Consider the following 18,149-nt stretch of genomic DNA (forward strand, 5'->3'; position numbering starts at 1 on the left):
CTGAGATTCTTGTGCTGTTGTTCACTGAGTCCCCTCACTTTTCTCATGACACTAGGCTCCTGAACACCTTTGGTGACCTTTTGAACACTGTTGAACTCCTGTTGTGTTCCAAACACGTTGGAAGCATAGAGGATGAGCAGTGAGTGAAACAGCAGGGCCAGGGCTCAGATTTCACCCAGGAAGAGGTTATGTAAGCTTATCCCAGGGACTATCAGGCAGCCCTAACTGGGGGACCTGGGAGTTGCTTTCACTCCCAAACCCTGCACACCCCAGCTGTAGTCCTGATATGATAGTGTGCCTTTTTTGATTCTGGGCTGGTTGAGTTACTTGATAACTGCCAGTCCGTGTGTGTACACACACACACACACACACTCACACTCACACACACACACACACACACGCTAGCTGGACTTCCTGGTTTTAGGACTAAGCAAGAGGTATTTTAGGGTCTTCCTTTCCTTGGAAGGCAACTAGCTACCTGTGGACAGCTTTCTGTTGTGTCTGTAAGAGGACAATTATCACCTGAGTCCGACCTCACTGGTGATACCCCAGGTATTTCCTGTGCCTGCTCAGCAAATACCACCTGCCTGAGCCGGCACAGGCCAGCTGCTTCCAGTCTGGAAAAGTGGACAGCTGTTCATCTAAACTCCCCCTTGTTTTTCCTTGCCATCTCTTCACATTGTTGCTTTTGGCTAGAACTGTGCACACAACAGCGGTTTCTCCTCTCCTGCTGCCTTATTTGCATGCTCAGTAATGTAAATTAGCCCTGAGTGAGTCTGTGGTGCTACTGCTATTGACTGTGCTTTTAACACAACAGTCATAGCGGAGTTTGAGGGAGACTGGCTGTGCCTCTAAATCATTCAAATTTGCCTGCTTTCCATTGTGGCTTCTAAGCTGAGATGGCTGCATTTCACCTAAGCAGCTAGGGTTTTCTGGGAACTTGGTGTTCTTGTTGGTTGTAAAGGCCCCTCACTCTAATCCATACCAAATAAAACTTCCTTCCCTGTGTATAAGGCAGCATAGCAGCGGGTGTCTCTGCAGGTGAATCTCACAGCCAGTAATTTGCATTAGCAAATTTAGCTTTCCCGACCTTGATTGTTTATAGAGCCCTGGCATCTTACTGTTGGAGACAGACTTTTACAAGTATGCCTCTGCCCTGCCATGACGGCTTCCCGCCGCTTTTCTATGCAGCTACCTTTCCAGGTTGTGACCAGTTCTAGAAGCCTGGAGAGGAGTTCTTTTCTTTCAGCATTTCATTATCATTTTTTTCATCTCATGCTTAGGAAGTCTATTAGCAGAGATACAATTTGATTTTGAAAAAAGCTGGGCAATTGTGTGGACTTAATTTTGTAAAGACTGTATTACTCACTAAGGATGTTTCCACTCTTTAGCCTCCCACCTGAAGTTTCAGTGGAGGCCCCAGTAATTGAGACAGAGATCTTGTTGCCAGCTTGCGTAGTGGCCAGTCTAGCCCCACTCCTCACGCCATCATTTGTTCCCACATCTTTTATGTGTGTGGACTCTTTGCTGCACGGATTCTTCTTCGTATGAGTCTTTGGTATGTGTCCCTTTATCCTGCCGTTCACTTGTCAGAATTCCCTCCTCCTCAAGAGTCTTCCGAGCAGTACTTCTGGGACGCTTTTTCTAATCCTCTGAGGAGACTGGAGAACCTAGTGCTTTGGTCTCCCCGCACATTGTTAGTCTGTCAGCACATACCACTTGGCACTGTAGCCGTTTCCCACAGGCCTTCGGCTGTCTCTAGTTTAGAATGTGAGTGACGCACTCGATATCCACATCTGTTTCTTTTTGGCAGATCCCCTAGATCCTTCATTCCCAGTGGAGTTTGTCAGACATGGAGACATCGTTCGACTAGAACACAAAGAGTAAGTGAGCCTGCTGCTGTTGAAATTGAATGGTAGGGCAGTGGGCTGTGTGGAGTAAGAAATCCATGCATGGTATAAGGGTGTATAGTGAGCTAGCCTTTGCTTGCTGATTTTGGCTCTGAGGAGACATGACCTTTAAGAATGCCTTTCAGTGTCCCTTCTCTGGTCAATTCGATTGGGTGAGAATAAGATAGATGACTGCTGCAATTTTTGAGCCAAATTTGAAGCAAGCTTTATTAAATACTGGCCAGGACGGTGGACAGTGGCCAGGTCCATACCTGGGATTCCCAGAGAATGGCCGTGAATTATGTTAGTCTGGTGCTTACAAAGGTAAAACCCACAAGGCTATGAACTTCCCACCTTTGTTCAATTCAGGGCAAGTTTACATTCTGACGTAATTCCTGCCCATGTACCTCCTACCTCTGTACCTCCCACCTATGTGTGATCAAACACACCCTGTGCAGTTGGGGCAACCAACCTTGTTTGCAGAAGTGAAAACATGTGGATTGTTGTCCTACATAAACAACAGCCCTCAGCATTCCAGGAAGTTATCTGTCTTTGGGAAAGTAGGGCTTACAGGTTAGAGTGTTGGCGGAGGCTGCTTGTTCTTTTCCCAGCAGCCCAGACCCAAATAATTACACAGAAACTATATTAATTTCAACACAGTTTGGCCAATAGGTTAAGCATATTGTTAGCTAGCTCTTATATCTTAGATTAACTCATTTCTATTATTTTATATTTTACCACAAGGCTTGTGGTTTACTGGTAAGATTTTGGCTGGTGGCTTGCGTCTATTTCTCCTCCAGCAGCTACATGGCTTCTCCCTGGCTCTGCCCTCTCTCTCTCTCTCTCTCTAGAGAGAGAGAGAGAGAGAGAGAGAGAGAGAGAGAGAGAGAGAGAACTTACAGTCTGGCTATAGTCTATTAAGCCCTTGGCCAAAACCAGCCTCTTTCTTAACCAATGGCATTCATAGCATACAGTGGGGAATCCCACATCACCTTCCCTTTTCTGTCTAATTAGAAAGGAAGGCTTTAACTTTTGAAGAATAACTATCCATCTGAAATCTCTGTACATCTAGAAAACCTAACTAACATGACTACAAGCTTGACTATTATAGATGACTATCTATTAACCTGTATTTCTTAACTATACATTACATTTTTAAATGAGCTGCACAAACACAATACCTTAATCAAGAGCAGAAATATACATATAACAAAATTGACCTTAAATTTATATCAATAAAACAAGATTCATACCAATGCAAAGTATTTATCTCTATAGTATTAGAGGTATTTTTGTTTTATAGTTCTCTTTAAAGCACAGTAATTTAAACTTAAAACCTAACTTCAGCTCTCACCTGCCTCCAGGAAAGGATAGTTTGATAGCCCAGAGCTGTGTTTTGGGTAGATAGTTTTAGGGAATGTAAACAATCTGTCTCTGAGACTGACACACTGATCTGTCTCACTGTGTGTTCATTGGATTGAATGGAAACACCAGTCTGACTCAAAAACTGCTTAAAAGCATGAAAAAGCTTTTAGAATTTTAGAGTTATTTAGCTCAAAATCCAAGAGAAAGAAGGAATTCAGAGAAAAGCAAAGCATTGAGGCCACATTTTCCCTCATCCTGTTGTAGAAACAGTATGCCTTGCCAGTGAGAGATCACTCCTCACATCTAGAGACTAAAGAAGGAAAAGCTCTTCACGAGCATTTGTCTGGCTCTGACTCCTGCTCAAAGAGCAGCTGACATTGAATAGAAGATTTTAATTACTTATGTACACCATAGGCTTATCCATTCCAAATACACTGTCATCCTTAAATCTCTGTTAGTCTTAACCTAACAGAGTTAAACTTTGAACAATTTAAACAGAGCTGCAAGTCAGTTTTACTACTTCAAGTTTCTTCTGGGGTTTTCTGTTTGTTTGTTTTTTGTTTTTGTTTTTTTTTTTTTTTTTTTGAGACAGGGTTTCTCTGTATAGCCCTGAACTTACTCTGTAGACCAGACTGGCCTCAAACTCCGAGAACTCAGAGATCTGCCTGCCGCGGCTTCCCAAGTTCTGCGATTAAAGGCATGTGTTACCATCATCAAGCCTTGAGTTTTGTTGTTTTGTTTTGACTACCTATTGAGAGAAGTTTCTTTAAAAAAAAATTTTTTTTAATTTATTTTTGTTTTGTGAATGTGTACATGAGCCCCAGTGTGATGGGAAGTCAGAGGACAACTTGCAGGAGTTTGTTCTCTCCTTCCACCATGTGAGAGGCCCCCAGGCATCAACCTCAGGTTCAGGTTCTCAGACTTGGCAGCAGGTACCGTTCCGAATGAGCCACCTCACTGGCCTAAGAGGAGTTTTCAAGTCAAAGTTTTGGCTCCTCCAAAGTGACGATGTAGTACTAAGTGACCCTTCCCCAAGACTTGGAACTCAGAAGATTTTAGGTTAAGTGTATATATACTTTACTCACTGTACTTTAGGAAAAATGACTTTGTAGGAGTAGATTGTTGGCATTTCCCAAGAAGTAACCTCCAACTGATCCACTGCTGGCCCTGAAGCTCACATTCGTGTCACTTAGGTGGGCTCAGCATCTTTCAGCCATGATTTAAATAAACGTGAGCATAAACTGGTAATATCTCCTATGTACCTGGCTAAAAGCAAGTGCTAACCCTGCTTTTGGAAAGACACTGGAATCTCTTCCTATAGTTTTTCAACGACAGTTAATGATGCACAAAGATAGATTATTCAAGGAAAAAGCGCAATGGCCAAAAATAGACCAAAGCAGTCATTAGCAGAAACAGCCTCAAAAGATTTATATACTGGAATTACCAGATAAAAGGCTTTGGAACACAGGAGAAAAGGGAGAGAATGCATGTATGTATGTGTGTATAGAAATCAGTACGTTTTTCTAGTTATTTGGATTTTAGATACTCTAGATTCCTACTACTAAGTAAATCTGATTTGTTCCTAATAAATAATATTTAATTTTTTGTAAATTCCCCATAATTGTGTCATGAACATTTATTACTCATGAATAAAAGCAAGAGTTGTTATAAAAAGCTAAGAACATCAAAACTAAATTTAATCCTCTCCTCATTTCTTGCAAATCCCCACTTTAAAAAAAAGTTGGTGAGAATGGAAAATAACTGGGAACAGGGAAGTTTGCCTGACTTAAGTGTATTCATCTCAATTGCTTGTTTCTTCTCCCCAGACTTGCCTCTTTAGTCAGGAAAAGCTAAAACTTCAAAGCTCCTAACCCTGTGAAGGTTGATGCTTACCCCCCCTCCCCGGCCTTCCTGATGCTCAGTACTCCTTTCTCTGTCTTTCTCACCTTGTGCTCCTCTCTTCTCCAGTCCTCAAACTAGTTCTTAGGAGTGGATAGATACCACTTTTCCTGGTGTGTTGGGATTAATAGTTCAGATTCTAATTTTTCTAATCCTAACAGATGACTGCATATTCTTAATAAAAAGAAGCAGCATGAACGTCTCTTTCCTTTAGATAATGGTTCTTCTCTAACTTCTAGAACTACTCGGAACCTGCACAGCCACTATCATGAGGCTCCCCTGACCCGGAAGCACTATCAGGTCACTGGCTATGGCATAGTAAGTAAGAAACTGGGATGTGAGCAGGGTGTATCTAAAAAGTTGTGAATCTTGGTCCAGGGCCATGCAGTAGGAGTCATCCTGCCCAGAATTCTAGAATGTTCTAAGAATTTGGAGGCTGCACATAGATGAGTTTCTTTTTTGTAGTTGTTTTTTTGTTTTGTTTTGTTTTTGAGACATTGCCTCACTATGTAGCCTTGACTGGTCTGAAAATTGCCCTGTAGACCAGGTTGGCCTCAAACTCACAGAGATCCATCTGCTTCTGTCTCCCGAGTGCTGGGACTAAAGCCGTGTGCCATCACGCCTGGCCAGCATATAGACTTCTTTAACATATTATAACTGCTTAGCTCTGTTTGCTATGAGAAAAGCAGCTTATAAATTCTATTTTGTCTCTATCCCTCTTCTTGTAAAGTAACTATGTACTTTATATAGCCTAATACCTAATAAATGTCAGATAGGAATACCATGTGGAAGACTGGCAGGATGGGCTCAAGTGACACTAAATGTACTTGTCATGCAAGCTTGGTGACCTGAGTTCAACCTCTAGAACCCACATAAAGGTGGGAGGAGAGAACTAACTCCACAAAATTGCCCTTTGTTGTCCACATGTATACAATGGCATGTTCCTCCCCTTCCTGGTCATGCACACATAAACACAATAATACACTAAAAAAAGCCAGATCCCAAATTCTTATGGTTTTATTTTACAGGTTTTTTCCCTGCCATACAGAGGGCTGTTGCCAACATAGCTTTGTATTTTGCTATATCAGGGACATGCAGTTTATAGAATATGAGTTCTGTGGGGGCTTGTGTCCTGAGATAACTGAAACAGAGCAGCTGGTGAAAACTGTTGAGATTTATCCGTCACTCTCTCTTCTAAGGCCTTTGGGGCATTAATCAAGAGTGTGGATTCCATAAAGTGAATTCCCTCGGCCTCTTTGTATTTCCTGAGCCCTATTATACTACAGCCAAGACACCGAACTCCCTGTTTTCCCATGGCCCTCTTCTGAGGAGAATTAAATACAGCCATCTTCATTTCCAAGGTGCAGTGTCAGAACCTAACTGGCTTGCATGAGAGTATGCAGATGTCCAGAATAGTGGACACAGATGCCCCAGATCTTCTTATTTGCTTGGAGTGAGGTTTTGATTATGATTTGTGGGCAAAATCAGCTGTCTAGAACTTAACACTCTGGTCCTATAAAGTTAGCATTTCCCCTTCTCACTTCCAGATTCATATACATATCCTGTGTATGTATGTGTATGTATTCATACCCTGTATACACACACACACACACACACACAAACACAAACACTATATATATATCTTTATGGACAAAGTCATTTGATTTCAAATAAATATTTAATGTAAAAACTAAATTTTTTTAAACTGGTTTTTTTTTTTACATCTATTGTGCCATTCAAATACTTTATCATCTTACATGATTTCTTCAAAATCTGTTATCGAGGGTACATATATGAAAGCTTTTAAAATTTTTTTATAGTTTATTAATTCTTATTTTATGTGCATTGGTGTTTTGCCTACATGTATGTATATATGAGGGTGTCAGATCTTAGAGTTACAGACAGTTGTTCTGTGCCATATGGGTACTGGGAATTGAACCTCAGGTACTCTGGAAGAGCACTCAGTGTTCTTAACCACTGAACCATCTCTCCAGTCCAAAAAGCTTTTTTTAAAAAAAAATGTATATATAACTAGAAACAAAGGGATTTTTCAGCTTTATTATTACTATTATTTTGGTTTTTCGAGACAGGGTTTCTCTGTAGCTTTGGAGCCTGTCCTGGAACTAGCTCTTGTATACCAGGCTGGCCTTGAACTCACAAAGATCTGCCTGCCTCTGCCTCTCGAGTGCTGGGATTAAAGGCGTGCGCCACCACCGTCTGGCCTCAGCTTTATTATAAGGTGGCATGAAAAGTTTACTCAGCAGAACTAATTTCCTTACTATTTGGGAGAGAGAAATCGCCATTTTTTTTTTTTGTACAAGCAATGCTAGTCTTTTAAGCATTAAGAGCATAACTGTTTAAGAAATGACTAAGCAATAATTCTACATCTTCCCTAAAATCATCTGGTTTTTTACATATGTGTACAGCTTTACATGTGTGCACAGCTTTAACGAATTAAAGCCCAAGAGAAATGCTCAGAACTCGCACCCAGAAGCCAGCTGAGAGCTCAGTGAAGTCGGGAGGAGATCTTCCCAGTCAGGGTGTCGGCAGCCAGCACTGCAGTTCCCTCTTCCTGTATCTTAAACACAAAACCAGTCACTAAGAACTTAGTGCTGGACTATGGATCACATCCACACTATTTAAATAGGCTCACAGTGAAGCACACCGTTAAGACCAGCCAAATCAGTATTTACATTTATAAATCTCTGAAGACGCCATGAGAAAGCTTCTGTCCCTTCACTAAACAAAATAGGGAACTGCCTCTGATGGTGGTGGGATGAATTTACATTAAAAATACCTGTATTTACAGCTGCATTGATCCTTTATAAATAAAGAATATGAAAATCCAATTTCTTCAAAGGTAATGAAAGTTGAGGTGATGTTAGCCAACCACAGTGCTTGGAGTTGGAATAAAAACCTATTGGTGGTGCTCAGGAGGCAGAGGCAGGTGGATCTCTGTGAGTTCGAGGCCAGACTGGTCTATAAGAGTTAGTTCGAGGACAGGCTCTAAAGCTACAGAGAAACCCTGTCTTAAAAACCAAGCCTGTTGGTGCTTATTAATATGCCAGTAGTGAACTGCTTTCTCTTGGAGAAAATCCAACCGCAAGTATGAGCGTAAAATATGTAACAGGGAAAACTGCTCAAAATAATTCAAGTCAGCTTATCTGCAATGGATATTCTAATTATAAAGTACACCACAAATGAAACAAGGTTCCTGGTTCATTCTCAGGCCCAATCTCCCACCCAAAATGACATCTTATAGTCTCCAACGGTTTGTCTTGCTTTACAATACAAATTCAGAGATGTGCACGGGAGAATTTTCCATGGGATTACCTAACTGAAAAAGGAAAACTAAAAACATGTTCAAGTCAAAAAAATATATATTGGGTAAGCAAGCACTGAAATTATCTACTTGGAAGCAAATGGTAACTTCATCAGGGCACATGGCACTGCATGGTACCTGGACAGTTAGCATCTCCAACAGGCAAGTGAATAGGTACAACATGAACCGATGCAGATTTTTTGTTGTAACTTTCCATTCCAAATGTATAAATGATTCAGAATCAAAAGTCAATGATTAGGAGAAAGTGGCAATGCAACAATTTTGCAAAAATCCTCCATCTTTAAGAGAGAATGACATCCTAACCTCCTCTCCCCAGAAGATGTCTCATAAAAAAAAAATTTGAAAAAGACAAGAATGAACAAAAAACTGAAACACCAGTTTGCATGGAATTTCAGCTCAATGACAGATCTTGCTCAAAACTTACAAGGCTTTGGAGTTTCAACCTCCAGTTTCAGCAAAGCACAAGACAAGTGCTCCACAGATTTACAGGGCCAAGTTCACGTGCTTTAATAGGTGTCTCTTTTTAAAATTAAATCAATTTGAGTTGAATATTTTTCAAAATTGCTAACAAGAGATTAAAGTTCCACCACTAGAAAGAATTTATTAAAAAGTTATGAGTGAGGGAAGATTTTGTTCAAGTTGTTCAGTATCTTTTTACTATCATTGTGTTGGTGGTGGAGGTTGTGGTGCTGGATCAAGACCCATCATTAGTTTTTGCCAATAAAAGTACCCTTTATTTGAAAAAAAAAATAATTACAAAGCAGAAAAGCAGCCATCCACTAATGCAAAGGCATTATAATTCAGGTGTGAGATTTCTAGATTAAGCCAATATATTTCATAAGATGACTGTTGCAGTTTTAAACACTGCCTTGAAGTACTGCTTTTCAGGCTTAATCCAAATGGTGACGACATTACTAAAGCTGCTAAGCACGTGAGAAGAAGGGAAGCAGACCCACAGAACCTCTGTGCTGAGGTCGCTGACTTTATCTAACACCGCCTGTTCCAAATCCATGGCTAAAAACCAGACAACCTAAAACCACAGCTTTTCCTAGAGGCTCAATTCCCTAGAAGCCATTTTCAGAGTTTGTCCACAACACAGGACTGGATCTCAGAGGTTTTGTTTCTTGTTCTGTTTTGGAACCCGAGCCACCAGCTGTTTCCAAAGTTTTTTCTCTTTTGGGTTAGTTTCACGGAATTCATTCACTGTCCCATGTTGTCCTGAGTTATTTCTTCATTTGCAGGGGTTGCAGATTCTCCTTTTTCTAGTCTTTGCTGCATTTCCCAGAGCTTGGTAACAGTTTTATCTATTGATACTATGCTAATAAGATTAAAAGTTATGCTTGCTGACTTGATGAAGCATGAAGTTACCAATATAAATTCTTCTTAATTACTTTCTGTCTGTAATTTTCTACAAACAACATACAGGTATGATTTGATTGTCAGCAATAAATCCGTGCTTTATAGCATGGAGATTCCACACTTTCATTATGTCTTTTTCTCCTTCATTCACATCATACCCTGACTTTTTGTAATAGGGAGTCCCAGGTAATATAGACATTTTGTCTATTTATTTATTATTTATAATAGTAAAGACATTTTGTCTCTAACATCATCTGACTTTTGTAATTTTTTTTCTTGGTTTATGTGGCAGAATGGGACAGGGGACTCAAATGATTTCTGGCGGATTGAAGTTGTAAACAGAAAATATGGGAACCGGATCAAGGTACTAAGAAGTCGAATTCGCTTCATCCATTTGGTCACAGGTTGTGTCCTGGGATCTTCAGGAAAGATTCTGCCCAGGTGGTGAGTCTCTGAGTCCTGATAGTATAATCTAGCTTACCCTTTTCTTTTCACACTCTACAAGGATCAACCAGAAGCTTCAATCACCCCGTGGTTAATGCTCACTTCACTTTTGCTTTTTTTGGTAGTAGATGGAAGAAGAAAAGGTATCAGGGATACTATAGTGCAAAGAACTCCAGTATAGCTTTGTATTTTATGCGCTTGAGGTTAAAACTCTAGGCCTATGTTTCTTTGTAAAGTAAAAATAATGTATGCTAAGCCACCGTTAGGATAGTTGTGGATAATGAAAGTGTAAGGTTGAAATTATGGCCACAGACTTGTAAACATAGAAGTTCCACAGATGTAAGAACAGTAGACATTGCTGTACCTGGGGACACTGCACGTCTTCAGGGACATTTGTGACTGTTTTTCTGGCAGGGGCTGGGAGCAGTTGGAAGTTACTTGCACTCCATACCTAAAAGAAACGTCTAACTCCATCTGGAACATAGAAGACCATATCAATCCCAAACGTGAGTTGAGGCCCTGGCTAGCTCTGAAGGAGGAAGCACACTATTTTTGCTTAGGAACGCAAACCTTCATGGACCCTGATTTCATTTTATTGTTGCCATTTTTGCTTTCTTCCCCCACTGCTGTCTTTATAAGTGCTGTCTCTGTGGACACATAGCTCCTTTGTCTTCATGTCTATTTCTTCTAAATGCCTTATTCTGAAGTGACCAATGACCTCCTCCAAGACCATTTCAGCCCCCAGCTTCTGCTCCTCCACCTTGGGAGACTCCAGACCTCCAATGCTTGTTGCAGATTGCTTCAGTTGCCCTGTGCCAAGCACCTCCTCTTCCTGTAACCAACCAGATCCTTCCCAGGAGGCCACAGCTGCACTGATTCCAAATTTCTGCTTCCAGGCACCTGTGATGTTCCACTTCAATGTCAGTTTCAATTCAAGTATTTGGATTCATTTTCCCCCACCCCACCTAGCTTGTTCTTGATTTCTGCATACTGGCCATTTCATTCTCCTTAGTACCTGATCTAGGCAAACCGTGCATTAACAGTTGAACAGTGCTTAATTAGGAGGAACCACATGGGTCTTGTTGGATATTTTGGTGAATGAAGCAAATTTGGTTCCTAGTCTCGTACTAGCAGGAGGCCAGCTTCTGGGCCAGTGCCACAGTGATGGGTGATGGGGTCAAGAACTGTCAGAACACCAAGAAGGAGGTCTTGTCTGTTTCCTCTGAAGCTCTCAGATTACCTAGTGAGTGCTTACCATAAGCTCAGTAAGCGGCTCTGCACTGCTCCCTGTCTCAACTTGCTAGGAAGATTGCACTCGAGGTCTGGCAAGGGTGTCAGTACTGACGGCAGACTGTAAGGAAACAAATCTTTTCTCTTGTCATTTCCCCTAGTGCCAAACATCAGCCTGGACGTCCTGCAGCCCAGTTTTTCTGAGATCTTGTTGGAGTCCCACATGGTTATGATCTGGGTAATGTGAGCTCTCCTATTCCTTCTAAATCTGTGGGTGTCCAAGAGCTCTTAGGGAAGTATGCGCCACATATTTAGAGCACTGAGCAGTAGTCATGTTCTAGATCCTGCTTCCTTGTGGAAGATGCTGAATGTTTCACCCTTCATGGGCGTGTCTGGTCTCAGGATGAGGTGGTCACTTGATGAGGATAGTATCAGCGATTCATGTGGTAGTTTCATTTCTGTTGCTGTGACAAACACCTGATAAAACTTCTGTCTAAGTTAGCATTTTATTGCTGTGAAGAGACTCCATGACCATGGCAACTCTTATAAAGGAAAACATTTAATTGTTTTCCTGGCCTACAGGTTCAGGTCCGTTATCATCCTGGTGGGACATGGCAGCACGCAGGCAGGCATGGTTCTGGAGAAGATGAGAGTTCTATATTTGGATTGGCAGACAGCAGGAAAAACAAGTGACACTGGGCCTAGCTTGAGCATCTGAAACCTCAAAGTCCACTCCCAGTGCCGCACTTCCTCCAACAAGGCCACACCTCCTAATACTGCCACTTCCTATGAGCCTAAGGGGGCCATTTTCATTCAAACCATCACAAGCCACTTAGGGGATGGGAGGATTTATTTGGCTTAGAGTTCCTAGTTTACAGCCCATCGTTGAGGGAAGTCAAGGGGAAGTAACTATTTCACAAGGCTCTACTTCTGACCATGGAGTGCATGTCACAGCCAGGGTACAGAAGGAACTATAGAGTGTATACTCAGTTAGCTTTTTTGGATAGTTAAGAACCACTTGCCTAGAAATGGTAACACTCACGGTAAACTGAGCCCTCCTACATCAATTAATAATCTAAATAATCTCCTACAGACATACCCACAGACCAACAAGAGCTAGATAATTGGGTTGAGACTTTCTTCCAAGGTGATTATGGGTTGTAACAAATTGACAGTTGAAGGTAGCCAGCACACCAGTGAACATTTATGCAGCTCCCCCTACTCTGAGCATTGTATGTGTATTAACTACTTAATACTCATTACAGTCCCCTGAAGACAGTTGTACAGGAACCTTTCCAAGGGAAAGCCTACTAGCCTACCTCTGAAGCCTGGATCTACCCTACATACCCAAGATGTAGGGTAGATCCAGGCTTCAGAGGTAGGCTAGTAGGCTTTCAGAGTCAACATCAGTTACCATGACACTCTTACCTGAGTGACAGTGCTCCTGAAAGCCACACGTTACATTTCGTGAAATTAGAGTCATTTGGAGTGTGTGTTTGGGTGTGTTTATATGCATCATAAAACCCTAACCATGAGCCCTAAACCATTCCTATTCCTGGACTGAAGCTGCTTAGTTTGGATGATTATTGTTTAAAGACTCCTGAGACTCACTATTTGCCCCTATTGTTGTTAGTAGCTGGCAGCAATCATAGCATCAAAAGTCTAAAGATGAGAGGGGAAATCTTTAAATGGGAATTTTTTTGCTCATGGATGAAATTTGCCTGTGTAAGTGGGAGAGACTTTGCTACAGTTGATGTCTGGTAGAAGACCCCCTTGCTCTTGAGGTAGGAACCTGAATCCTACAGGAATGATGTTCAGAACCACATCTCAGGCCACAAAGGTGGCTGTCAGCTACTCACAGAGCTGCAAGGAGCTGTGGTAGTTGTTAGTATTCATCTCTGAGCCACTGTCAAGTAGACTTACCTGGAAGTGATTATATAAACAGTCCTTAGAAAACATAGTTGACTTATTTCATCAGATTAAACTTTTAAAAATCCAGATTTTTGTCAGTTTTGCACATTGGAAGGTGATAAGTTGACATTACACAATCTCTGGGTCACTTCTTCTCTGACTCTGTGCTTGTAGCTGTCACTATGGCCTGATGACATAGCTGTTTTGAATATGTGTCTGTCACTCAGAGGACCAGGCTGGGTCTAAGTAGAATTTTGAGACTAAAGTGAGTGAGTGTAGAATTTCATTCCTTCTTCACCTAGAGGTGGAAACAAAGCAAAGGGTGTCCAAGAGCTCTCAGTCTACCAGAATTAGAGAGAAGTGAGAGACAGTGAATCTAAACTGTAGACATGCAGATATTGGTGTGTATGTTGTGTCTGTGTCTGTCTGTGAGTTGAGACCTAAGTGAAGAAAGCTCATAGCCTGGTTGGAATGAACTATCTAGATTTAGCTAACATACACATATTCTATTGGGTAAGAATCTGCCTTTTTTCATCTTTTGTGTTATAGAGATGCTAGGTTGCTCTAAGTTGGGTGTAGTGAATAGGATTCCTGGTAAGGCCTGGTTTTGGACTAAATTGGATAGGTTTTAAGGGATTGGTTTCCCTCATTAATTACTCCTAGGACCAGAACATTTCATTCTTTATTCCAAGATCCTTTGGATAGTCATAGTGATCGTGATGTTTTGAATAAGAATGACCCCCATAGGCTCATGTATTTGAATGCTTAGTCACCAGGGAGTGGCACTATTTGGAAAGATTAGAAGGATTAGGAAGTATGGCCTTACTCGAAGTATATTACTGGGAGTAGACTTTGAGACTTTCTCTTCCTCCCTCCCTCCCTCCCTCCCTTCCTTCCTTCCTTTCTTTCCAAGGCAGGGTTTCTGTGCATATCCCTGGCTGTTTTGAAACTCACTCTGTAGACCAAGCTGAACTCAGAGATCCAACTACCTTTGCCTCCTGAGTGCTGGCATTAAAAATAGGCATCAAAATACCAAATAATCTGATTAAAAAATGAATTATAGATCTAAGCAGAATTCTCAACAGAAGAAACTCAAATGGCCAAAAAACATTTAAGGAATTGCTCAACATCCTTAGCCATCAGGGAAATGCAAATCAAAATGACTCTGAGATACATCTTATACCCATCAGAATGGCTAAGATCAAGGACATTGATGACAGCTTACACTGGAGAGGATGTAGAGTAAGGGGACCATTATTCCATTGCTGGTGGGAGTACAAACTTATTTAACCACTTTGGAAATCAGTATGGCAGTTTCTCAGAAAATTGGGAAACATTTCCCAAGACCCAGCAATACCACTCTTGGGCATATAGCCAAAGGATGCACACTCATACCACAAGGACATTTGCTCCTATATGTTCATAGCAGCATTATTTGTAATAGCCAGAACCTGAAAACAACCTAGATGCCCTTCACCCAAAGAATGGATAAAGAAAATGTGGTGCATTTACACAATGGAGTACTACTCAGCGATAAAAAACTATGACATCTTGAAATTTGCAGGCAAATGGATAGAACTAGAAAAAAACCATCTTGAGTGAGGTAACCCAGACCCAGAAAGAGAAACATGGTATGTACCCACTCATAAGGATATTAGACATAAAGAAAAGGATAATAAGGCTACAGTCCACAACCCCTGAAAAGCTATGTAGCAAGGAGGACTGTAAGAGAGACATGCTTGGATGCCCCTGGGAAGAGGAAATAGATAAGATCTCCTAAGTAAATTGGGAGGGGGGTATGCGTGAAGGGGAGCAGGGAGGAAAACATGAGGGAACAAGATGGCTGAGTTGGGGGATAGACAAAGAGGGAGAACAAGGAAAGAGATGTATTGGTAGAGGGAGCCATTATGGGGTTAGGGAGAAATCTGGTGCTAGGGAAACTCCCAGGAATTCACAAGGATGAGCCTAGCTGAGACTCCTAACAATAGTGGAGAGGGTGCCTAAACTAACCTTCCCCTGTAATCAGATTGGAGACTACCCCAATAACCACCATAGAACTTTTATTCATTGACTGATGGAAGCAGATGCAGAGATTCACAAAGCACTGGGCCGAGCTCCTGGAGTCCAGTCAAAGAGAGGGAGGAGGGATCATATGAGCAAAGGGGCCAAGATCAAGATGAAGAACCCACAGAGACAGCTGATCCGAGCTCATAGGAGCTCACTGACTTTGGACTGATAGCTGGGGAACCTGCATAGGACTGAGCTAGGACCTCTAAATTTGGATGACAGTTCTGTGTCTTGGGCAGTCTATGGGACCACTGGCAGTGGGACCAGGATTTATCCGCCAGTGCATGAACTGGCTTTTTGGTGCCCATTCCCTATGAAGGGATACCTTGCTCAGCCTGGATACAGGGGGGAGGGGCTTGGTCCTGCCTCAGCTTGATACACCAGACTTTTTTGACTTCCCATGGGAGGTCTTACCCTTTCTGAGGGGTGGATGGGTGGTAGAGTGGGGGGAAGATGGGGGAAGGGAACATGAGGAGTGGAGGGAGGGGGAACTGTGGTTGGTATGTAAAATGAAAAAAAAAGACCTTTGAAATTTTTTTTTTTTTTTAAAAAAAGCCCATGCCAGGCCCAAGTAGGCTCCCTCTCCCCACCCCAAGAATTAGGTCATGCTTCCTGCTATGATGATAGTGGACTAAGTTTCTGAAACAGTTAGCAAGCCCCCAGGTAGATGTTTTCTTTCATGAGAGTGTCTTTTCACAGAAGGAGAACAGTGACTATGGCAGTGACTTGGGGGTATATAGCTGGTCCTTTTGGGGCACACACACACCTCTAAATGGCACTTTTTAAGAGCAACCCATTGCCATGCTGAGACTTACAAACTAAACTGTTCTCAAGCCTTTGCTTTGTTTAATCAGTCAGGCTCCTTGGTAGGAGATCAGTAAATGTCACCTTCTGGATCTTTCTTGAATAACCAGCAGCTCTCAGTTGAGGGTAGTTTTGCCTCTCTGGTGATATTTAGCAATATCGGAAGATGTTTTTGGCTAGCAGAGCTGAAGAATGGGGCCTGGGGGGGGGGGGCTATACCAGCTTTCCAGTGAGTAGTACCAGGTGCTAAGCACAGGACAGCCCCACAACAAAGTTGTCCAACCCGAAATGTCAGTGGTGGCAAAGCTGTGAGAGCTGACCTACACAGCAGCTGACTCCTTCCTAGTTTGTGCTGCTGACGAGATGGCTCCGGCCTGGGAGCTAGTGTCCAGGATTCTGGCTGTGTTCCTTCCTGTTTTATTTTAGCTAAGACCAGGTTCTGCCATGAGAGACAAGTCACTGGATATTCTCTGCTGGATTTCAGTCCTTCAGACTAAATTGAGTACTGGAAATGATTTCTCTCCCCGAAGAGATAGAGTCTCTTACCTCGGGCTGGGCGGTGGTGGCGCACGCCTTTAATCCCAGCACTCGGGAGGCAGAGGCAGGCAGATCTCTGTGAGTTCGAGTCCAGCCTGGTCTACAAGAGCTAGTTCCAGGACAGGCTCCAAAAAAAGCTACTGAGAAACCCTGTCTCGAAAATAAAAAAAAAAAATCTTACCTCTCACAGTCCAGCTATATAATGTGGATATCCTATTAAAATATTACAGAGGGCATTTAGAAATAATAATCTGAAAGGCTTCTCCTGGTGAAGGGCATAAAGAAAAGCCATTGAGACACTAAGCTAAGGTACCCTTTTCTAAGTCTCTGTTCTGTTTGTAATCAAATACTGATTCTATCCTCCTACGCACACCTTCTGAGCCCTGGTCTTAGCCATTTGGGCTGCTGTTGGTAGGAGGCTTGTTTGAAGAATTAAGAAAGTTACTAGAGGCAGGTGGACAATGGCTGAAAATGGTTGCTCTGTGCCAGGGAGGGGGAAATCATTGGGGTTTCTCTTGGCACTTGGCTGGATGATCAGATCACTATGCCACATGCCTATATTAGCTACTTAGGTCTCTTTCTTGACTAGCTTTTCTTTGCTGCCTTCTTACAGGGAAACAATGGCCTCAAACCCAAGGACAATGAGTTCACATCCAAACCCTGGCACTGGCCTATCAATTATCAGGTAGGGCCTAAGACTTGAGCTCCTCCAGGAAATAGAACCAAGAAAAAGACCCATTGAGTCTGTGGAACTGGACTATTTGTGACAAGGGGAAGCCTCACCTGGGGGACTGGCCAGGAAAGGGGCTGCCTGATTCTGATGCCCACGTCCTAGAGAGTTGATGTAGAATGTGCATTCTGAGCCTCCTGTCCAGGATACTTGTCTACAAAAGTGTGTAACATATATAACTTCCTTCCCCTTGAATGGGGGTGGCTGGGGATAAGCTATGCCTTGAATCAGCAGGGTGTCCTTTGCTCCACAGGGCCTGCGCTTCTCAGGGGCCAATGACACAGACTTCCGAGTCTATCTGCTTGGCAACCCTGTGAGTATCCCAGTTCTGAATATGTAGGCCTATGCATCTGCCTGTAGAAGTTGATGTCCTCTTATCCCTAGCTCTTCTTCTATATAGGTGGTCTGGTGGCTGAATCTGGTGAGCATTGTCCTCTACCTCCTTTTGGGGAGCACCATTGCCATCGCTATTAAGAGAGGCGTACAGCTGCCAGCAGAGTTGGAAGGTCAGGACATCTGGGCTTTCCCTGCTCTGTCTTTCAGCTTGCTTGTTCTGCACTGGGGGGGGGGA

At 42.4% G+C, this 18,149-nt stretch overlaps 1 protein-coding gene across 1 annotated transcript in view; it reads left to right on the forward strand.

The window, feature by feature from the left end:
- The window catches only part of Pomt2 (protein O-mannosyltransferase 2), a 47,634-nt gene that overhangs the window by 25,240 nt on the left and 4,245 nt on the right, over positions 1 to 18,149 (forward strand). Inside the window, exons 11-18 of the mRNA XM_075948634.1 lie at positions 1,814 to 1,883; positions 5,393 to 5,471; positions 10,148 to 10,299; positions 10,714 to 10,805; positions 11,691 to 11,767; positions 17,462 to 17,533; positions 17,832 to 17,891; positions 17,979 to 18,084. Of these exons, the coding sequence (XP_075804749.1) occupies positions 1,814 to 1,883; positions 5,393 to 5,471; positions 10,148 to 10,299; positions 10,714 to 10,805; positions 11,691 to 11,767; positions 17,462 to 17,533; positions 17,832 to 17,891; positions 17,979 to 18,084 (708 nt within the window). The remainder of the gene's footprint in view (positions 1 to 1,813; positions 1,884 to 5,392; positions 5,472 to 10,147; positions 10,300 to 10,713; positions 10,806 to 11,690; positions 11,768 to 17,461; positions 17,534 to 17,831; positions 17,892 to 17,978; positions 18,085 to 18,149) is intronic.

This window comes from Microtus pennsylvanicus, chromosome 14, assembly GCF_037038515.1.
Source record: "Microtus pennsylvanicus isolate mMicPen1 chromosome 14, mMicPen1.hap1, whole genome shotgun sequence".
NCBI lineage: Eukaryota > Metazoa > Chordata > Mammalia > Rodentia > Cricetidae > Microtus > Microtus pennsylvanicus.